Genomic DNA, 22,913 nt, shown 5'->3' on the forward strand with positions numbered 1-22,913 from the left:
GTCTTTATTATCTAGCTGTTCCAGGGTAGATGCAGGGCCTTGGAGATGGTGTCTGCTGTGGACCTGTCCCAGCGGTAGGCGAACTGTAGTGGATCAAGGCAATCCGGGAGGCTGGAGTTGATTTGTGCCATGACTAACCTTTCGAAGAAGCACTTCATGATGATGGAGGTCAGAGCCACTGGACGATAGTCATTAAGGCACGCTGCTTGACTTTATTTTGGTACAGGGATGATGGGCATCTTCTTGAAACAGATAGGGACCTCAGATTGTTGTAAAGAAAGGTTGAAGATGTCTGCGAATACCCCCACCAGCTGATCCGCGCAAGACCTGAGTGCTCGTCCGGGTACCCCATCTGGCCCAGTGGCTTTCCGTGGGCTGACCTTCGAGAAAGCTGCTCTGATGTCTGCAGTGGTGATCTCAGATACAAGTTCATCCGCAGCTTCTGGGGTGGAGGGCTCGCAGGCATAGAATGCATTGAGCTCATCAGGGAGGGGTACGTTGGAGCCGGTGATTTTACACGCCTTCATCTTGTAACCCGTTATGTCTTGCAGACCTTGCTATAGACGGCGGGGATCCGTGTGGCTAGCCTGGGACTCGAGCTTGGTCCGGTACTGCCTTTTGGCATCTTTGATGGATTTCTTTAGATCATATCTGGCTTTCTTGAAGAGGTCTGGATCGCCTAACTTGAACGCCCCAGACCTAGACGTCAGCAAGCCGTGGATATCCCTGTTCATCCAGGGTTCCGGTTGGGAAACACGCGGATTTGCTTCTTTGGCACACAGTCTTCTACACACTTACTAATGAAGTCAGTTACTGTACTGGCATACTCGTTCAGGCTGGTTGCAGAGTTTTTAAATACTGACCATCCCACTGACTCTAAGCAGTCCCGTAGGAGATCATCCGATTCCTCAGACCAACAATGCACAACTTTCTTTGACGGATTCTCCCGCTTCAGTTTTTGTTTATAAGCCGGGAGCTGGAGCACAGCCTTGTGGTCAGATTTGCCAAAGTGTGGGCGGGCGATAGAGCGAGAGGCATGTTTGATATTTGTGTAGCAGTGGTCCAGGATGTTTGGGCCTCTGGTGGAACAGGTGACGTGTTGGTGGTAACTTGGTAGTACGCGCTTGAGCTTGGCCTGATTGAAGTCCGTAGCTACAGTGAACAAGGCCTCGGGATGTTTCGTTTCAAGGCTATTTGTGGTGGTGAATATTTCGTCCAGTGCGATTTTCACGTTTGCATGGGGTGGGATGTAAACAGCCGTCAGGATAACGGAGCTGAACTCCCGCAGAAGGTAGAAGGGGCGGCATTTTAGTATCAGGTATTCTAGGTCCGGGGAGCAGAAACTCGCCAGTGTTGCTACATCTAGGCACCAGGAGGGTTGATTCCGAGGCAGACCCCACCTCCCCTTGTCTTGCCTGAGGCCTGCCGTACGGTCCATTCGGTGGATTGAGAATCCCTCTGGTTGTAGGGCACAGTCCGGTGAAGCAGGAGTGAGCCATGTCTGCGTGAAGCAGAGCACACAGCAGTCCCTTAGTTCTCTTTGAAAAGTGAGTCTGACTTTAAGTTTGTCTAGCTTGTTTTCTAGAGATTGGACATTAGCTAGGAGTAAGCTAGGCAGAGGGGCTTTGGGGCCGCGTTGTTTCACTCTCGCCTGCACGTTTTCCACGCTTCCTGGAGTGACTGCTTCTATCCGAGCCTGCGAGATGGTGAGAGTATGCAGTGTTAAGGGAATAGTTGCGGTTCCTGCGTCGGTAGGTGGGTCTGCGCGGTCGAGTGTTCCCGGTCGCTGTCGGGCTGCGGGTTGTCTTCACAGTTGGTGGAACACAACACAATGACCATTGTCCAGTGGGACTTAAGTGACCAGGAGCTGAGTGCTCCCTCACTGCAGGCCTCTCTACCAACACTGCAGCCAGCTCAGGCGGGCGATCGAGACTGTAACCTTCGTGTCTAAACCTATTGATACCACCGTCAATGATTTTATACACTGAGCCATTGGGGGGAATCCTTTTTCCAATCTGTTCAAAACAATAATATTATCAAAAGTTTTTTTTCAATGGAAATTCGGATTCCTTCACAATGAAATCAAAGGATAATCGGCTTTTGCCAAGTTGTATTCACGTGGCGGGGGGGGCGAGGGGGTTAAGTTGCCAACTTTGGATATATCCTGGAGGTGTTATCACATGACCACTTGATTCCAATGGCTCCACCCCCTCATTTACGTCCAATTGATTGCCCAACATATCCAGTGTCAGCCTTCCCATAACCAATCAGAACAGAGACAGACTCTCCATTATTGGATTGAATAGTTTCTGACTGTCAATCCAACCCTCTATCCCCATGTTTCATATGTTTGTAACGAATAACTCAAAGTAATTAAAAATACACATTTTTAAAATGTTCTTTATGATTTTTTTCCCCCTGGGTTTTGCTTTTCGCAGGTCCTGAAAATTAATCTTTAATTCCAGAAGACTGCAGGACAATCGGCGGAGAGTTGGCAACACGACTTAAGAATTTGTCTGGGAAGGCAGCACGGTGGCCTAGTGGTTAGCACAACCGCCTCACGGCGCTGAGGTCCCAGGTTCGATCCCGGCTCTGGGTCACTGTCCGTGTGGAGTTTGCACATTCTCCCCCTGTCTGCGTGGGTTTCGCCCCCACAACCCAAAAATGTGCAGAGTAGGTGGATTGGCCATGCTAAATTGCCCCTTAATTGGAAAAAATAATTGGGTAATCTAAATTTATAAAAAAAAAGAATTTGTCTGGGCTGAGATATAATAATAATAATCGCTTATTGTCACGAGTAGGTTTCAAATGAAATTACTGTGAAAAGCTCCTAGTCGCCACATTCCGGCCCCTGTTCGGGGAGGCCAGTACGGGAATTGAACCCACGCTGCTGCAAGCCAGCTCTTTAGCCCACTGTGCTAAACCAGCCCCTGATATATTGAACCGTTCTCCCTGAATGTGGACCTCAGCAGTCTTAATTCCTCGGTAAAGTGGGCAGATTTTCATTGTAATTGTTTCAAGTCACATTTGCCTTTTGTGGGCGCGACCTGGCAGGTGGTCGGTTGAAGCATTTAAAATCCACCAGACCTCTCCAGGCTCAGCTTGGAACTCAGTCGTGGCAACGTTACCTGGTCTCGAAATTCCTTCATTTTAAAAACTCCACTGCTTTTTATTTTTATTTTCCAGACACCATGGAAGCCTGCGTGATTGTTCTGTGTTGCGGGCTGGTTCATCTAGCTGGTAAGTGACATACCGAAGGTGGGAAATCTGCACTGCAATTTCTTTCTCTTGCCCCGTCAGTTACCAAATGGGTTTGTGTGTGCAAACTGGGAATGTACGCGCATGTGGTCCCTCGGCACACAAACACCAACACTGCTCCTCCCGCACATTCTCGATAATTACTGCCCAGGTTTCATTACACAAAATTGGTACAGGTCAACGTTTCGACTGGGATGTTCAGCAGCAGAGGGGTGGGCACCAAAACTCTTCTCTTTTAAATGTTGCGTGAGGGGCATGGGGTGGACAGGGCATGCTGAAGGAGTGAGGTAGAGGTCACAGTTCACGTTGGTACAAATGACATGGGTAGAAAGAGGGATGCGGTCCTGCCACGTGAATTTAGAGAGTTAGGCAGAAGGTTAAAAAACTCTAATGTTGTGATCTTGGGATTACTACCTGTGCCACGAGCGAGTGAGTATAGAAATAGGAGGACAGGTCAGATAAATGTGTGGCTAGAAGGATGGTGCAGGACGGAGGGTTTTAGATACTTGGATCATTGGGATCGTTTCTGGGGTAGATGAGAACTGTATAAGCGGGATGGGGTGCACATGAATTGGAAGGGGTGATGTGACCATCAATTCACTCGAGACACGATAGGAAGTAAACTGTGGCTTTAATAGACTTACAACGGAGCCTGCCTGCGACCAGAAGAACTGAGGGCAGACTCACAAGGCTGCAGCACTTTATACTTCCGGTAGTGGGAGGGGCCATGGGCGGAGCCGAGGGTGGAGCCCTGTACAAGCTCCTCATCTCCCCCTGTGGGCAGAGCCACGTAACGGCTCACAGACAGAGCCCACAAGGACACAATGCTGTACAGTGTGAACGCAATGCTATACAGTGTGAATTACATGATGTACGTTCACCACAAGGGGACAAAGATCCTAGCAGGGAGGTTTGTTCATCTCACTGGGCAGACTTTAAACTAATTTGGAAGGTGGGTGGGGTCTCAAGTAAGTGGGTGAGAAGATGGAGTCAAATATAGAGACTAAACCAGGCAAGTCCAGTGGGGAGAGCCGACAGGGGTTTGCAAAGGCACATGGGAAGATCGGCAGACTAAATTGGATTTATTTCAATGAGAGGCCGGGTCAGACTGATGAACTGATGGAGTGTTGATCAGCGCATGTAATTGTGGCGTTATTGCAATCACACAAACTTGATTGAAAGCAGAGCAGGACTGGTAGCTGAATCTCCCAGAGTGCAGACATTTCAGGAGAGATAGAGGGGGAGGTGAAAGAGAAGGAATTGCATTATTGATGAGGGAGAACTGTGGCGCTACTACAGTTGCAGCCGGAGGAATAGCATCACACAGCAATAAATTGTGGCGCTAACAATTGCACTCAAAGACGAGAGACATGTACAATCGAGGCTTTATTGCTGTGCGATGCTATTCCTCCGGCTGCTACTGTAGAATAGGGTCTGAGTGACTCACACGCACATTTATACACAAGCTCCATGTGGGCGGAGCTAGCCGGCAGAGGCTTACAGGAAGAACCTGTATTACAGGTACAGGCATACATCCCCCTACTGCAAGTACGCATATCTACAGTGGTTATCACCACAAGAACATCACAGCAGTAGTCAGGGATGATCTCTTCGGTTCCTTAAATGAAGCCATATGGGTAACAAAAAGGGAGGCGATCACATTGCTGGGAGTGTACGATAGGCCCCCAAACAGTCCGGGAGAGATAGAAGTGCAGATATGGAGGCAAATTGTTTAGTTATAGGGGCTAGGGCACAAATCTGTATATATTCGTTCATGATAGACACCTGTTACCACCGTTACCACCTGCCTAGGTGCTCTGTCTGGTGGGTGGGAGGAGGGGACTGGTCTAAGCTGGCTGGGGCAGGGGGGGGGGGGGGAAATGGGCAGGCGGACCCTGTGGGAGGCCTGGTCTCCACGTCCCTCCCGCCCCCATGTCAGGACATAGAACATAGAACATAGAACAGTACAGCACAGAACAGGCCCTTCGGCCCTCGATGTTGTGCCGAGCAATGATCACCCTACTTAAACCCACGTAACCTGTATACCCGTAACCCAACAATCCCCCCATTAACCTTACACTAAGGGCAATTTAGCATGGCCAATCCACCTAACCCACACATCTTTGGACTGTGGGAGGAAACCGGAGCACCCGGAGGAAACCCACGCACACACAGGGAGGACGTGCAGACTCCACACAGACAGTGACCCAGCCGGGAATCGAACCTGGGACCCTGGAGCTGTGAAGCATTGATGCTAACCACCATGCTACCGTGAGGCCCCGTGAGGAATGGCTGAGTGTGCCAGGATGATGCCGTCATCACACTGCCCGGCTATTGGTGCAGACGTGTATGATGCGCAGCTGATGGTCACATATCAGCTGCAAGTTCTTCGAGTGGAACCCCTTTCGCTTTGTGTAGAGCGGCCGGTCATCAGCATATGATGATATCAGGCCTCCCACAGGGTCCGCCTGCCCATTCCCCCCCCCCCCCGCCCCAGCCAGCTTAGACCAGTCCCCTCCTCCCACCCACCTGGGGCATATCAGCGATAGTGGCGAAACCCACTGCCTGGGCATCCTAATGGGCTCGGTCCACATTGAAATAAATGTATTGATCCCCATGGGCAGATAAGGCCTTAGTGACTGCGTGGATACACCTGTGCACCGAGGTCTGTGAGATCCCCACTCTGTGCCTGGAAGGACCCCGTCACGTAAAGCTGGAGGGCAACTATCACCTTGACGGTCACCGGGAGCGGGTGTCCTCCCCCAGACCCCCGCGGTGCCAGGCGTGCCATCATCTGGCAGATATGTTGCACTGTTTCCCTGCTCAGCTGGAGCCTTGGATGTCATGCCCGGTCCGGCATGTCCTCGAATGACATGTGGTGCCGGTATACACAAGGCCTCGTGTGGCGCCTCCTTGACGCCTCCTCCTCCTCGGCCTGTTGAGCAGCTGGCTCTCCATCTTGGGCAGCTGCCACCTGTCCCTCCGCTGCTGCCCCCTCTGCTGCTGCCCACTCTGCTGCTGCCCACTCTGCTGCCCCCTCTGCTGCTGCCCAATCTGCTGCTGCCCAATCTGCTGCTGCCCAATCTGCTGCTGCCCAATCTGCTGCTGCCCAATCTGCTGCTGCCCAATCTGCTGCTGCCCAATCTGCTGCTGCCCAATCTGCTGCTGCCCAATCTGCTGCTGCCCAATCTGCTGCTGCCCAATCTGCTGCTGCCCAATCTGCTGCTGCCCCCTCTGCTGCCGCCCCCTCTGCTGCCGCCCCCTCTGCTGCTGCCAACTCTGCTGCCAACTCTGCTGCCAACTCTGCTGCTGCCAACTCTGCTGCTGCCAACTCTGCTGCTGCCAACTCTGCTTCTGCCAACTCTGCTGCTGCCCACTCTGCTGCTGCCCACTCTGCTGCTGCCCGCTCTGCTGCTGCCCGCTCTGCTGCTGCCCGCTCTGCTGCTGCCCGCTCTGCTGCTGCCCGCTCTGCTGCTGCCCGCTCTGCTGCTGCCCGCTCTGCTGCTGCCCGCTCCGCTGCTGCCCGTTCCGCTGCTGCCCGTTCCGCTGCTGCCCGTTCCGCTGCTGCCCGCTCCGCTACTGCCCGCTCCGCTGCTGCCCGCTCTGCTGCTGCCCACTCCGCTGCTGCCCACTCCGCTGCTGCCCACTCCGCTGCTGCCCCCTCTGCTGCTGCCCCCTCTGCTGCTGCCCCCTCTGCTGCTGCCCCCTCTGCTGCTGCCCCCTCTGCTGCTGCCCCCTCTGCTGCTGCCCACTCTGCTGCTGCCCGTTCCGCTGCTGCCCGTTCCGCTGCTGCCCCCTCTGCTGCTGCCCCCTCTGCTGCTGCCCAATCTGCTGCTGCCCAATCTGCTGCTGCCCAATCTGCTGCTGCCCAATCTGCTGCTGCCCCCTCCGCTGCTGCCCCCTCCGCTGCTGCCCAATCCGCTGCTGCCCAATCCGCTGCTGCAGCCTCCTCCTCCTCCTCGAGAAGCGCCCGCTGTGGTGACTAGCAGAAAGGCCGCCATTGCTGATTGAATTCCAATTCCCGTTGTCTGCAGGGGGTGAAAGGTTGACATGTTAGCATGGTGCGTACCCCCATGCCGAACCAGGTCCAATGGGCTACATGGTACCCCCGGTTAGCACCACGGACTCTCCCCGCATGGGGTCCCTTCCACCCCATCTCCACTCTCCTGGCCCCATTGATGGGCAGCACTTTCAGGGCCTCTGGCCCCGGCGCCCGTCCCTGATGTCAGGTGTACCATTGGCTGGCACCGTCCTCGCCATGGGTATGCACCATGGTCCCAGTATGGGTTGGGGGTATTGCCCTGGGTGGGCCGCCAGTGGATGGTGGCTGGGTTGGGGGAGCTGTGGCTAGGGGGTGTGGTGGAGGGTGGGGTGCGGGGGTGGGGTGCGTGGGGGGGGGGGGGCCTATACCGTCGGTGTCTCTCTGCAGAACCAGGGGCCAAGGTGGGTGGTCAGTGAGTGCGCAGCAAGATGGCTGCGGTAATGGCGGATGGCGGTTCGAGCCAGGACACCGCCCCAGTCCTATGGGGGGGGGGGGGTCACCAAGGCACTCGGTCTGTACCCCCCCCCCGTACTTGCCCCTCGCCAGCCCTGCCAGGTACGCCCGCCACTGCAGCCAGCCCGGCCAGTGTCCGGTCCAGCATCCCGCAGTTGCTTCTCTCCATGTCCAACCCCCACCCACCCCCTCTCTCCCTCTCTCCCTCCCTCCCTCTCTCCCTCTCTCCCTCCCTCTCTCTCTCTCCCTCTCTCTCTCTCCCTCTCTCTCCCTCCCTCCCTCTCTCTCTCCCTCTCTCTCTCTCCCTCTCTCCCTCTCTCTCTCTCTCTCCCTCTCTCCCTCTCTCTCCCTCTCTCTCCCTCTCTCTCTTTCTCTCTCTCTCCCTCTGTCTCTCTCTCTCTCTCCCTCTGTCTCTCTCTTTCCCTCAGCAGCCACCATGTTAGTTTCACGATTTTTGAAAGCACGAGTGAACTGCGCCACCGGGAGAATCGCGGCGGCCCCGTAGAATACCGGGTCGGGACCGCTAATGATATGTAAACGGTGTTTACTGTACATCCGCTCCAGAACGCATTGATGCCGCTGTCGAGCTGACCGAGAATCACGATTTGCCATCAATTGGCGCCCGCCGCGATAATGGCATCAGAACCTATTCTCCACCCAATCGCGTTTCACGATATCAGTGTCGGCCAATGGAGAATCCCACCCCCTGCCTTACAAATGTTCTTGAATGTTTTAAGGAGGTGACCAGCTGTGTGGATGAGGGTAGTGCGGTTGATGTAGGCCACATGGACTTTAGTAAGGCTTTTGACAAAGTCTCACATTGGACGCTGATGAAGAAGGTAAGAGCCTATGGAATCCAGGACAGTTTGGCAAACTGGATCCAAACCTGGCTCAGTGGTAGGAGGCAGTGGGTGATGGTTGAAGGTTGTCTTTGTGACTGGGCCCACAGTGGCCTGGCCCACGATCGGGGCCCACCGATCTGCGGACGGGCCTGTGCCGTGGGGGCACTCTTTCCCTCCGCGCCGGCCTGTGTAAGGCTCCGTCATGGCCGGCGCGGAGAAGAAACCCCCCTGCGCATGCACCAAAACGTGCCGGCCCTTCGCCGCCGGTTGGCGCGGTGCGAACCCCTCCAGCACCGGCCTAGCCACCAAAAGTGCGGAGGATTCCACAACTTCCGGGTGGCCCGACGACGGAGTGGTTCGCGCGCTCTTGGCACCGGTACGGCCGCCCCGCCAATTGCGGGAGAATCCTGCCCTATGTCTATGTCTAAAAATGTAAAGGAATGCATTTTGGAAGGACTAACAAGACAATGGAATATACAATGAATGGTCAGACACTAGGATGTCGGAGGAACAGAGACCAGAGCAGGTTCACAGATCTCTGAGGACAGCAGGACTGGTCGATAAGGTGGTTAAGAAGGCGTATGGGATTCTTGCCTTTATCAACCAAGGCATTCAACATAACCTCCCGGCTCCTATGATGGAGCTGTATAAAATGCAAGTTAAGTCCCTGTCGGAGCACTGTGTGCAGTTCTGGTCACCACACTATAGGAAGGATGTGATTGCTCTGGAGGGGGTGCAGACAGAGATTTACCAGGAATTTCCCTGGGCTGGAACGTTTCAGCTGTGAAGAGAGTCTGGATAGTCTAGGATTGTTTTCCCTGGAGCAGGAAAGGCTCAAGGAACCTGATTGAGGCGTATAAAATTAGGAGGGACACAGGTAGGGTGGAGAGATAGCCAATAAGATAAAGGGAAGGAGATTTGGTGGAGATGTGAGGAAGGTGGGGATCTGGAACTCGCTGCCTGAAAGGGTGGTGGAGGCCAGAACTTCCCCAACTTTAAGAATTTTTTGCATGAGCATTTGAAATGTCATTACAGTCAAAGCTGGAAAATGGGATTAGAATAGATGGGTGCTTGATGGCCACCGATGGGCCGAAGGGCCTCTTTCCATGCTGTACAACTCTATGGGTTGGATTCTCCATTTGGAAGACTATGGGCGCGATCTTCCGGCCACGCTGTTCCGGAAAAGCCGCTTGCCGCGGCAAAGCGTGGCCGGTAAAAGCCGGGAGACCGTTCCCAGGAATCACCCGGCTCGCAATGCCAGGCGAGATTCATCCCAATCTCGCCAGACGTTGTGGTGTAAATCCTGCCCAGACTGGGCAGTTACCCTCACTCTAATATGCAGATCCCCGAGGTACCTCAGGCTTTGGGATTCAATCACTTTGCCTCGGGAACCTCGGGCAAGCGCTATTTTGTGCAGGTCCCAACAAACAGGGACAGACAGTACAGCACACGTGGGGGTCTCCAAGTGAATCAGAGACCCCACCCCCACCCCGCTGCATGTGTATCAGAGTTACAGTGAGGGGTGTGGGCTATATCAGTGTTACAGTGAGGGGTGTGGGGTATATCAGTATTACAGTGAGGGGTGTGGGGTATATCAGTGTTACAGTGAGGGGTGTGGCTATATCAGTGTTACAGTGAGGGGTGTGGCTATATCAGTGTTACAGTGAGGGGTGTGGGCTATATCAGTGCTACAGTGAGGGGTGTGGGCTATATCAGTGTTACAGTGAGGGGTGTGGGCTATATCAGTGTTACAGTGAGGGGTGTGGCTATATCAGTGTTACAGTGAGGGGTGTGGGCTATATCAGTGCTACAGTGAGGGGTGTGGGCTATATCAGTGTTACAGTGAGGGGTGTGGGCTATGTCAGTGTTACAGTGAGGGGTGTGGAGTATATCAGTGTTACAGTGAAGGGTGTAGGGTATATCAGTGTTACAGTGAGGGGTGTGGGCTATATCAGTGTTACAGTGAGGGGTGTGGCTATATCAGTGTTACAGTGAGGGGTGTGGGCTATATCAGTGTTACAGTGAGGGGTGTGGCTATATCAGTGTTACAGTGAGGGGCCTGGGGTATATTAGTGTTACAGTGAGGGGTGTGGGCTATATCAGTGTTACAGTGAGGGGTGTGGGCTATATCAGTGTTACAGTGAGGGGTGTGGCTATATCAGTGTTACAGTGAGGGGCCTGGGGTATATTAGTGTTACAGTGAGGGGTGTGGGCTATATCAGTGTTACAGTGAGGGGTGTGGGCTATGTCAGTGTTACAGTGAGGGGTGTGGAGTATATCAGTGTTACAGTGAAGGGTGTAGGGTATATCAGTGTTACAGTGAGGGGTGTGGCTATATCAGTGTTACAGTGAGGGGCCTGGGGTATATTAGTGTTACAGTGAGGGGTGTGGGCTATATCAGTGTTACAGTGAGGGGTGTGGGCTATATCAGTGTTACAGTGAGGGGTGTGGCTATATCAGTGTTACAGTGAGGGGCCTGGGGTATATTAGTGTTACAGTGAGGGGTGTGGGCTATATCAGTGTTACAGTGAGGGGTGTGGCTATATCAGTGTTACAGTGAGGGGTGTGGCTATATCAGTGTTACAGTGAGGGGTGTGGCTATATCAGTGTTACAGTGAGGGGTGTGGCTATATTAGTGTTACAGTGAGGGGTGTGGGGTATATTAGTGTTACAGTGAGGGGTGTGGGCTATATCAGTGTTACAGTGAGGGGTGTGGGGTGAATCAGAGTGTTACAGTGAGGGATGTGGGGTATATCAATGTTACAGTGAGGGGTGTGGGCTATATCAGTGTTACAGTGAGGGGTGTGGGGTATATCAGTATTACAGTGAGGGGTGTGGGATATATCAGTGTTACAGTGAGGGGCGTGGGGTATATCAGTGTTACAGTGAGGGGCATGGGGTATATCAGTGTTACAGTGAGGGGTGTGGGGTATATCAGTGTTACAGTGAGGGGTGTGGGGTATATCAGTATTACAGTGAGGGGTGTGGGGTATATCAGTGTTACAGTGAGGGTGTGGCTATATCAGTGTTACAGTGAGGGGTGTGGGTATATCAGTGTTACAGTGAGGGGTGTGGGCTATATCAGTGTTACAGTGAGGGGTGTGGGCTATATCAGTGTTACAGTGAGGGGTGTGGGGTATATCAGTATTACAGTGAGGGGTGTGGGCTATATCAGTGTTACAGTGAGGGGTGTGGGGTGAATCAGAGTGTTACAGTGAGGGATGTGGGGTATATCAGTGTTACAGTGAGGGGTGTGGGCTATATCAGTGTTACAGTGAGGGGTGTGGCTATATCAGTGTTACAGTGAGGGGTGTGGGCTATATCAGTGTTACAGTGAGGGGTGTGGCTATATCAGTGTTACAGTGAGGGGTGTGGGGTATATCAGTATTACAGTGAGGGGTGTGGGATATATCAGTGTTACAGTGAGGAGCGTGGGGTATATCAGTGTTACAGTGAGGGGCATGGGGTATATCAGTGTTACAGTGAGGGGTGTGGGGTATATCAGTGTTACAGTGAGGGGTGTGGGCTATATCAGTGTTACAGTGAGGGGTGTGGGGTATATCAGTGTTACAGTGAGGGGCATGGGGTATATCAGTGTTACAGTGAGGGGTGTGGCTATATCAGTGTTACAGTGAGGGGTGTGGGGTATATCAGTGTTACAGTGAGGGGTGTGGGCTATATCAGTGTTACAGTGAGGGGTGTGGGGTATATCAGTGTTACAGTGAGGGGTGTGGGCTATGTCAGTGTTACAGTGAGGGGTGTGGGGTATATCAGAAAGTTACAGTGAGGGGTGTGGGCTATATCAGTGTTACAGTGAGGGGTGTGGGGTATATCAGTGTTACAGTGAGGGGTGTGGGCTATATCAGTGTTACAGTGAGGGGTGTGGGCTATATCAGTGTTACAGTGAGGGGTGTGGGGTATATCAGTATTACAGTGAGGGGTGTGGGATATATCAGTGTTACAGTGAGAGGTGTGGGCTATATCAGTGTTACAGTGAGGGGTGAGGGGTATATCAGAGTGTTACAGTGAGGGGTGTGGCTATATCAGTGTTACAGTGAGGGGTGTGGGCTATATCAGTGTTACAGTGAGGGGTGTGGGATATATCAGTGTTACAGTGAGGGGTGTGGGGTATATCAGTGTTACAGTGAGGGGTGTGGCTATATCAGTGTTACAGTGAGGGGTGTGGGCTAGCTCAGTGTTACAGTGAGGGGTTTGGGCTATATCAGTGTTACAGTGAGGGGTGTGGGCTAGCTCAGTGTTACAGTGAGGGGTTTGGGCTATATCAGTGTTACAGTGAGGGGTGTGGGGTATATCAGTGTTACAGTGAGGGGTGTGGGGTATATCAGTGTTACAGTGAGGGGTGTGGGGTATATCAGTGTTACAGTGAGGGGTGTGGGGTATATCAGTGTTACAGTGAGGGGTGTGCGGTCTAACAGTGCTACAGTGAGGGGTGTGGGGTATATCAGTGTTAGTGAGGGGTGTGGGGTATATCAGTGTTACAGTGAGGGGTGTGGGCTATATCAGTGTTACAGTGAGGGGTGTGGGGTATATCAGTGTTTCAGTGAGGGGTGTGGGGTATATCAGTGTTAGTGAGGGGTGTGGGGTATATCAGTGTTACAGTGAGGGGTGTGGGGTATATCAGTGTTAGTGAGGGGTGTGGGGTATATCAGTGTTACAGTGAGGGGTGTGGGATATATCAGTGTTACAGTGAGGGGTGTGGGGTCTATCAGTGCTACAGTGAGGGGTGTGGGGTATATCAGTGTTACAGTGAGGGGTATATCAGTGTTATAGTGAGGGGTGTGGGGTATATCAGTGTTACAGTGAGGGGTGAGGGGCATATCAGTGTTACAGTGAGGGGTTTGGGCTATATCAGTGTTACAGTGAGGGGTGTGGGGTATATCAGTGTTACAGTGAGGGGTGTGGGCTATATCAGTGTTTCAGTGAAGGGTGTGGGGTATATCAGTGATACAGTGAAGGGGTGTGGGGTATATCAGTGTTACAGTGAGGGGTGTGGGCTATATCAGTGTTGCAGTGAGGGGTGTGGGCTATATCAGTGTTGCAGTGAGGGGTGTGGGCTATATCAGTGTTACAGTGAGGGGTGTGGGGTATATCAGTGTTGCAGTGAGGGGTGTGGGGTATATCAGTGATACAGTGAGGGGTTTGGGCTATATCAGTGTTACAGTGAGGGGTGAGGGGCATATCAGTGTTACAGTGAGGGGTTTGGGCTATATCAGTGTTACAGTGAGGGGTGTGGGGTATATCAGTGTTTCAGTGAAGGGTGTGGGGTATATCAGTGATACAGTGAAGGGGTGTGGGGTATATCAGTGTTACAGTGAGGGGTGTGGGCTATATCAGTGTTGCAGTGAGGGGTGTGGGCTATATCAGTGTTGCAGTGAGGGGTGTGGGCTATATCAGTGTTACAGTGAGGGGTGTGGGGTATATCAGTGTTCGTCCTCCCCCTGTGTGCGTGGGTTTCCTCCGGGTGCTCCGGTTTCCTCCCACAGTCCAAAGATGTGCGGGTTAGGTGGATTGGCTATGCTAAATTGCCCGTAGTGTCCTAATAAAAAGTAAGGTTAAGGGGGGGTTGTTGGGTTACGGGTATAGGGTGGATACGTGGGTTTTGAGTAGGGTGATCATGGCTCGGCACAACATTGAGGGCTGAAGGGCCTGTTCTGTGCTGTACTGTTCTATGTTCTATGTTCTACAGTGAGGGGTGTGGGGTATATCAGTGTTACAGTGAGGGGTGTGGGCTATATCAGTGTTTCAGTGAAGGGTGTGGGGTATATCACTAAGGCCTATATCATCATATTGTCCCAGACTGAAAACATCTAAAGGTAATTTTGAACAGTAGATTTGGTTAGTTTTACTGATTCAAATAGTAACATCTCAGTGGCTTGCTGTTTCTCTGTGTGTGTCTTTGCACCTGTCTTTGTCAATGTGTTTCTGTCTCCAACTCTCTGTTACTCTCTGTCTTTAGTCGTTCTGTGTCACTTCAATCACACTCCACAGTCCTGGGTTTCTGCCATTTGAAATGTGTCAAATAGAGTTGTGAGTATTTTGTGTGTATTTTAAAAATTATTGTGCATTCGAGTGTCTCTCTTTCCATTTGTGTGAGTGTGTGTGTCTGAGAGTGTGTCAGTGTCTGTGTGTGTGTGGGTGTCTGAGTGTGTGTGTGTCTGAGTGTGGGTGGGTGTCTGAGTATGTGTGTGTGGATGTTTGGTGTTTGGTGGGGTGTGTGGGTGTGTGGGGGGTGGTGTGGGTGGGGGGGTATGTGTGGGTGGGGGGGGTGTGTGTGGGTGGGGGGGGTGTGTGTGGGTGGGGGGAGTGTGTGTGGGTGGGGGGAGTGTGTGTGGGTGGGGGTGTGTGTGGGTGGGGATGTGTGTGCGGTTGGGGGTGTGTGTGTGTGGTTGGGGGTGTGTGTGTGTGTGGGTGTGTGTGTGTGGGTGTGTGTGTGTGGGTGGGGATGTGTGTGCGTGTGTGTGGGTGGGGGGGGTTTGTGGGTGGGGGGTGTGGGTTGGGGAGGTGTGGGTGGGGGTGTGTGGGTGGGGGGGGGGTTTGGGGGTGGGGGTGTGGGTGTGGGTGGGGGTATGGGTGTGGGTGGGGGTATGGGTGTGGGTGGGGGTATGTGTGTGGGTGGGGGGGTGTGTGGGGGGGTGTGTGTGGGTGTGGGGGGTGTGTGTGGGTATGGGTGTGTGAGTGGGTGTGGTGGGTGTGGGGGGTGTGGCTGTGGGGGGTTATGTGTGGGTGTGGGGGTGTGTGTGTGTGTGGGGGTGTGGGTGGGTGTGTGGGTGTGGGTGGGTGGGTGTGGGTGGGTGTGTGGGTGTGGGGGGTGTGTGTGGGTATGGGTGTGTGAGTGGGTGTGGGGGGTGTGGGTGTGGGGGGTGTGGCTGTGGGGGGTTATGTGTGGGTGTGGGGTTATGTGTGGGTGTGGGGGTGTGTGTGAGTGTGTGGGTGTGGGGGGTGTGTGGGTGTGGGTGGGTGTGTGGGTGTGGGTGGGTGTGTGGGTGTGGGGGGTGTGTGTGGGTGTGGGGGGTGTGTGTGGGTGTGGGGGGTGTGTGTGGGTGTGGGGGGTGTGTGTGGGTGTGGGGGGTGTGTGTGGGTGTGGGGGGTGTGTGTGGGTGTGGGGGGTGTGTGTGGGTGTGGGGGGTGTGTGTGGGTGTGGGGGGTGTGTGTGGGTGTGGGGGGTGTGTGTGGGGTTGTGTGTGTGGGGTTGTGTGTGTGTGTGGGTGGGGGGGTGTGGGGGGTGTGGGTGTGGGGTTGTGTGGGGGGTGTGTGTGGGTGTGGGGGGGGTGTGGGTGGGGGGTGTGTGGGTGTGTGTGTGGGTGGTGGGTGTGTGTGTGGGTGTGGGGGGTGTGGGTGGTGGGTGTGTGTGTGGGTGTGGGGGGTGTGGGTGGGGGTGTGTGTGTGTGTGGTGGGCGGGGGGGGTGTGGGTGGGGGGGGTTGTGGGTGTGGTTGGGGGGGGTGTGGGGTGGGTGGAGGTGTGTGTGGGTGGATGGTGGGTGGGTGGGGGGTGCGAGTGTGGGTGTTGGATGGGGGTGTCTGTGGGTGGGGGTGTCTGTGTGGGTGGGTGGGGGTGGTGTGGGTGGGGGGTGTGTGTGGGGGTGTGTGTGTGGGTGGGGGGTGTGGGTGGGGTGTGTGTGTGTGTGGGTTGGGGGGGGTGTGGGTTGGGGGGGTGTGGGTGGGGTGTGTGGGGGGATGTGTGTGGGTGGGGGGATGTGTGTGGGTGGGGGGATGTGTGTGGGTGGGGGGATGTGTGTGGGTGGGGGGGTGTGTGTGGGTGGGGGTGTGTGGGTGGGGGGTGTGTGGGGGTGTCTGTGTGGATGGGTGTGTGTGTGTGTGTGTGGGTGGGGGTGTGTGTGTGGTTGGGGGGTGTGTGTGTGGGTGGGGGGTGTGTGTGTGTGGGTGGGGGTGGTGTGTGTGGGTGGGGGTGGTGTGTGTGGGTGGGGGTGGTGTGTGTGGGTGGGGGTGGTGTGTGTGGGTGGGGAGGTGTGTGTGGGTGGGGGGGTGTGTGTGGGTGGGGGTGGTGTGTGTGGGTGGGGGTGGTGTGTGGGGGTGGTGTGTGTGGGTGGGGGTGGTGTGTGTGGGTGGGGGGGTGTGTGTGGGGGGGTGTGGGGGTGTGGGTGGGTGTCTGAGTATGTGGGTGTGTGTGGGTGGGGGGGTGTGTGTGTGTGGGTGGGGGTGGTGTGTGTGGGTGGGGGTGGTGTGGGTGGGGGGTGTGTGGGGGTGTCTGTGTGGATGGGGGTGTGTGTGGGTGGGGGCTGTGTGTGTGGGTGGGGGGGTGTGTGTGGGTGTGTGTGTGTGTGGGTGGGGGGGGGGTGTGGGTGGGGGGGGGGGATATGTGTCTCCTCTATCTCTCTATGTCTCTCCCTCTCTTTATCTTTCTGGTACAAAACTGCTTCAACTGTGAATGACTTGGTGCAACGACACATGTGGCCCATCAGGGGAAATAGCCACTCTGCTTTAATGGTCTAATCCTATTCTGTATAACGCAGCTCAATCGAGTGTCCTCGCTGAACAGCAACAGATTGAATCATGTGGAACAATGATGGTCTCTTTCTGAAAAGCATTTCATTCCAATTGCATCCACATGTAAGGATTTGGATGTTGTGTGGAATAATTTGTAGATTATTTGTTTGTTTTTATACAATGACTATGGGGAATCCATTGGAAATTGAATTCTAAGTTCAGAATCTGTGTTTAGTTCTATTGTTGATAATTGACGATGAATTCCTTTCCTCCACAGTTGCTGGCAATTCGACTAACATGGGTAAGCATTCCATTCTGTTTCTCCAAATTGGTGGGGGCTGGGGTGAGAGGGGTCTTTTCGAAGTCACAAAGTGTGGGCGAGACTAGAACCAGGGGTGTGTGGTGGTGGGGGGGGGGGGGGGCATAGTTTAAGAATAAGCTGTGGGATTCTCCATCGGCGGGACACGCCGTTTTCTCCACAGCGTGGACGGAGAATCCCGCTGCCTGGTGGGGGCGTGCCGGTAAACGGAGCTGGTGAGACGGAGAATCCTGCCCAAGAAGTCTATTGTTTAGAGTGGCGATGAGGAGAAATATCCTGTGGAACTCTCTTTCCGAGAAAACAATGGAAACGGGGTTGCTGAATTAATTCAAGACCGAGTTAGACCAGGGTTCGAAGAGACAAGAGACTCACGGGATCTGGGGGCCAAAGATGAAGGTGAAGTTGGCACCCTAACCAGGTGAACCATCACCTTAGAAGTGGCAGACGGAATACAATGTGGAAAAGTGTGAGGTTATGCACTTTGAAATGAAAAATGAAAATCGCTTATTGTCACGGGTAGGTAGGCTTCAAATGAAGTTACTGTGAAAAGCCCCTAGTCGCCACATTCCGGCACCTGTTCGGGGAGGCTGGTACAGGAATTGAACCGTGCTGCTGGCCTGTCTTGGTCTGCTTTAAAAGCCAGCGATTTAGCCCAGTATGCTAAACCAGCCCCTTTGAAAGGAGGAATGGAGGCATAGACTATTTTCTAAATGGGGAAACGCTCAAGAAATCAGAAGCACAAAGGGACTTGGGAGTTCTTGTTCACGATTCTCTTAAGCTTAATGTGCAGGTTCAGTCGGCAGTCAAGAAGGCAAATGCAATGTTAGCATCCATGTCAAGAGGGCTAGAGTACAAGAGCAGGAATCTACTTCTGAGGCTGTATAAGGCTCTGGTCAGACCCCATTTGGAGTATTGTGAACAGTTTTGGGCTCCGTATCTAAGGAAGGATGTGCTGGCCTTGGAAAGGGTCCAGAGGATGTTCACAAGAATGATCCCTGGAATGAAGAGCTTGTCGTATGAGGAACGGTTGAGGACTCTGGGTCTGTACTCATGGGAGTTTAGAAGGATGAGGGGGGATCTTATTGAAACTTACAAAATACTGCGAGGCCTGGATAAAGTGGACGTGGAGAAGATGTTTCCACTTGTAGGAAAAAATAGAACCAGAGGACACCATCTCAGACTAAAGGGACGATCCTTTAAAACAGAGATGAGGAGGAATTTCTTCAGCCAGAGGGTGGTGAATCTGTGGAACTCTTTGCCGCAGAAGGTTGTGGAGGTCAAATCACTGAGTGTCTTTAAGGCAGAGATAGATAGGATTTTGATTAATAAGGGGATCAGAGATTATGGGGAGAAGGCAGGAGAATGAGAATGAGAAACATATCAGCCATGATTGAATGGCGGAGAAGGCTCGATGGGCCAAGTGGCCTAATTCTGCTCCTCTGTCTTATGATCTTATTGAATGGCAAAGCAGGTTTGAAGTGCTGATGGTCTACTGCTCAAGCCCTATGTTTCTATGCTCTAAATGATAAAAGCTTGAAGCAGTGGAGGTTCAAAGAGACTTGGGGTTCCAGGTGCTTAATCAGGTACGATGAATCAAAAAAGGCTGATGAATTGCTGGTGTTTCGATCTGGAGGACTAGAATACAAGGGGACAGAGGTCATACTTCAGCGAAACAAAGTCTCGGTCACACCACACCCAGCCATCAACAAGTCAAGGCAGAGAGCGGTCCAGGAGGTCATTCTGTCCAACTGTCTGCCTCTGTTCCACCGCTACACCCACACCTGGATGCCCCTGCAGAGGGAGCACACAGTGTCTGGTAGTAGGCCTGAGGCCTGGCCTGACGCATGGGCACCAGCGGGTATCTTATCTAATTCTAATTTCTAATCTTATTCTAATTTGTCAAGTTTCCTTTTGGGGTTTGCTTCTTGCACTTTCTGAGTAGTGCGCCTCTGAGAATGGGCCACTTCTTACCTCCTGAATTAAGAGTTAGACCACACGCAGTTCTGGGCACCATCTTTTACATTAGTTTTGGAGGGAGTTGTTTGTTGTGACTGTTTGCTGTAAACACATGAACTGACATTTTTGCATTCTTTTCCCCACACTTACACCTCAAGAGAAAGATGAGTTTTATTATGGTGAGTTGCTCATTTATTTGTTCCCCGGTTTTCCGTTTAATCACAATCTTTAGTTTATCTTTTTTTTTGCACTCAGTTCTTGGTTCACCTGGCTCAGCCTCTCAAACTCTGCTGGATTCCAGTAAATTCCCCTCAACAGTTCTGTGGGTTATCTGCTTTCTGTCCCCCTCCCAGAGAACATACAGTGCAGAAGGAGGCCATTCGGCCCATTGAGTTTTCCCCGACCCACTTAAGCCCTCACTTCCACCCTATCCCCGCAACCCAATAACCCCTCCTCACCGTTTTGGACACTAAGGGCAATTTATCATGGCCAATCCACCTAACCTGCGCGTCTTTGGACTGTGGGAGGAAACCGGAGCACCCGGAGGAAACCCACGCAGACACGGGGAGAACGTGCAGACTCCGCACAGACAGTGACCCAGCGGGGAATCGAACCTGGGACCCTGGCGCTGTGTAGCCACAGTGTTAGCCAATTGTGCTACCATGCTGCCCATCTTCAATAATGGAACGACATTAACAATTTTCCAACCCAAAGACACAATTCCCGAAAGTGGAATTTGTTTCAAAAGAAATTTAGCTGCACTGGATCAGTGGTGTTTTTGTCCATCTCTGGGGTAGAAAATACCAGAGGTGTGCACTGAGCAACGATGGAATTCCTGGCTGACTTTCCCCTTGGGCCAGGACCCCAGGTGTACAACACCATGTTGCTGCAAAGGTTAGCTAACTCGGGGAGTAAACACCTCACCACCTCACCCTGTGAGGCTCAGTACCACACAGGGCAGTCAAGCCCCCCCCCCAGATAATTGTGGGCTGAGGGGATGGGGGGCCTGGGGAGATGATTTATTATTTTTGTACAGTCTCGATGCACGAACACACTTGAGTTACGATTTGGAACACTGCCTGAGAGACCGATGGTAGCAGATTCAACAGGAACTTGCAAAAGGGGATTGCACAAAGGGCATTTTTAAAATCCCGTTTTACCTGATTGTTATGGCGCTGAGCAATTTGTCCTGGTTTATTTTAGATTACGAGACTCTGCGAATTGGAGGTCTGGTCTTCGCTGTTATACTGTTTACCCTGGGAATCCTGCTGATCTTGAGTAAGTAGTTTAATAAGGACCCAGGAGTCGCTGAATAAGAATAAAGAACTTTGGTTGATTTACAGTTACGTTATATACAACTCCCGGTAGATCCTGACCAGGTCTCTCCCGAGGTCAGTGCCTTATGGGCCGACCTTAGATGCGTAGCTGAACGGAGTTCTCCGCCCCTCAGCGGGGGGAGCTCGTACACCCCGAGAATCATTCCCACCCCGTAAATCCAATCCGGGATATGGCAAGTAGGATCTAATGGTGCACCGTAATCCTGTTGTAAATCTGTGGTGTATAATCTTTCATTTTGTTGCCACAATGTCTCAATCCTGTCCTTTCTTGCAGGTCGGAAATGTCGTTGCAGCTTCAATCAGAAGACCAGGTAATGGCACAGAGCGGATGGGGAGGGTATTAGCTGAGAAACAGGGCACAGACAGAGCGTGGGCAACCTCGGTGTGGAGTCTTATGATTTAGATTTGGATTTGTTCACTGTACTTGGATCTAGGTACAGTGAAAAGTATTGTTCTGTGTGCAGCTGAGACAGATCATTCTGTACATGGAAAGAAAATACATAATAGGGCAAACATAAAATACACAATGTAAATACATAGACACAGGCATCGGGTGAAGCACACAGGAGTGTAATCCTACTCAGAAGAGAAGATGTGTGACGAGATCAGTTCAGTCCATAAGAGGGTTATTCAGGAGTCTGGTGACAGCGGGGAAGAAGCTGTTTTTGAGTCTGTTGGTGCGTGTTCTCAGACTTTTGTATCTCCTGCCCGATGGAAGAAGTTGGAAGAGTGAGTAAGCCGGGTGGGAGGGGTCTTTGATTATGCTGCCTGCTTTCCCCAGGCAGCGGGAGCTGTAGACAGAGTTAATGGATGGCAGGCAGGTTTGTGTGATGGACTGGGCTGTGTCCACGACTCTCTGAAGTTTCTTGCGGTCCTGGGCCAAGCAGTTGCCATGCCAGGCTGTGATGCAGCCAGAGAGGATACTTTCTATAGTGCATCTGTAAAAGTATGGCCAAAATTCTGTCCTCACAGCCAACTATCTAATCACTGTTTTAATTTTACTAATTGCTGATTAATATGATTAATGTTCCTCTGATGGTGAGTGCAAATAAAGAGGAGCATTACGTTAAAACTGTAGCCAGGCCGTTCAGAATGATGTTAGCAGGCAATTTGTTTCACAATGTGTAGCAGAAATCTGGAACTTTTTCCCCCAAAATGCTGTGTACGATGTGCCAATTGGATGCTGAGATCCAAATGACGCGAAGAGTAGCAAATGAGGAATAAGCTACACTTCTTCCTGAGATATAATGATGTTTGATTTGGGATTAATAGGTCAAGTACATTTATTCAAAGAATTTGATTAATTTCTGCATTAAGTCCTGTGTGTAATGTAGGCTCTTATCACTCAGGACTTTAATTGGCCAGAGGTTTTTGGACAGAGTAGCGCTTTGTGGACAGTGTAGAGGGAGCTTTACTCTGTACCTAACCCCGTGCTGTACCTGTCCTGGGAGTGTTTGATGGGGGCCGCGTAGAGGGAGCTTTACTCTGTATCTAACCCCGTGCTGTACCTGTCCTGGGAGTGTTTGATGGGGACAGTGTAGATCAGGGGTGGGCAAACTACGGCCCGCGGGCCGCATGCGGCCCGCCAAAGGTATTTCTGCGGCCCACCAAGTCATTTAAAAAAAAAAAAAAAAAAAATTTTTTTAATTTTTAAAAAAAAAATTTTTTTTAAGGTTAATGGGGGGGGGGGGCTGTTGGGTTACTTACTGGTATAGGGTGGATACGTTGACTTGAGTAGGGTGATCATTGCTCGGCACAACGTCGAGGGCCGAAGGGCCTGTTCTGTGCTGTACTGTTCTATGTTCTATATGAGGCGCCCAGAATCATAACCGGGTGAAGTAATTATTTTACTTAATATACTATGCGGCCCTTTGTGAATTGTGAATTTCTGAATGTGGCCCTTGCACGGAAAAGTTTGCCCACCCCTGGTGTAGATGGAGCTTTACTCTGTATCTAACCCCGTGCTGTACCTGTCCTGGGAGTGTTTGATGGGGACAGTGTAGAGGGAGCTTTACTCTGTATCTAACCCCGTGCTGTACCTGTCCTGGGAGTGTTTGATGGGGACAGTGTGGAGGGAGCTTTACTCTATCTAACCCCGTGCTGTACCTGTCCTGGGAGTGTTTGATGGGGACAGTGCAGAGGGAGCTTTACTCCGTATCTAAATCCATGCTGTACCTGTCCTGGGAGTGTTTGATGGGGACAGTGCAGAGGGAGCTTTACTCCGTATCTAAATCCATGCT

The 22,913-nt window shown here is 52.4% G+C and overlaps 1 protein-coding gene across 1 annotated transcript in view; it reads left to right on the forward strand.

The window, feature by feature from the left end:
* The window catches only part of fxyd6 (FXYD domain containing ion transport regulator 6), a 91,338-nt gene that overhangs the window by 31,284 nt on the left and 37,141 nt on the right, over nucleotides 1-22,913 (forward strand). Inside the window, exons 2-6 of the mRNA XM_038778811.1 lie at nucleotides 3,187-3,240; nucleotides 17,339-17,362; nucleotides 19,495-19,515; nucleotides 20,540-20,614; nucleotides 20,948-20,984. Coding sequence (XP_038634739.1) covers nucleotides 3,192-3,240; nucleotides 17,339-17,362; nucleotides 19,495-19,515; nucleotides 20,540-20,614; nucleotides 20,948-20,984 — 206 coding nt within the window. The 5' untranslated portion in view covers nucleotides 3,187-3,191. The remainder of the gene's footprint in view (nucleotides 1-3,186; nucleotides 3,241-17,338; nucleotides 17,363-19,494; nucleotides 19,516-20,539; nucleotides 20,615-20,947; nucleotides 20,985-22,913) is intronic.

The sequence above is a fragment of the Scyliorhinus canicula genome, chromosome 19, assembly GCF_902713615.1.
Source record: "Scyliorhinus canicula chromosome 19, sScyCan1.1, whole genome shotgun sequence".
Lineage (NCBI taxonomy): Eukaryota > Metazoa > Chordata > Chondrichthyes > Carcharhiniformes > Scyliorhinidae > Scyliorhinus > Scyliorhinus canicula.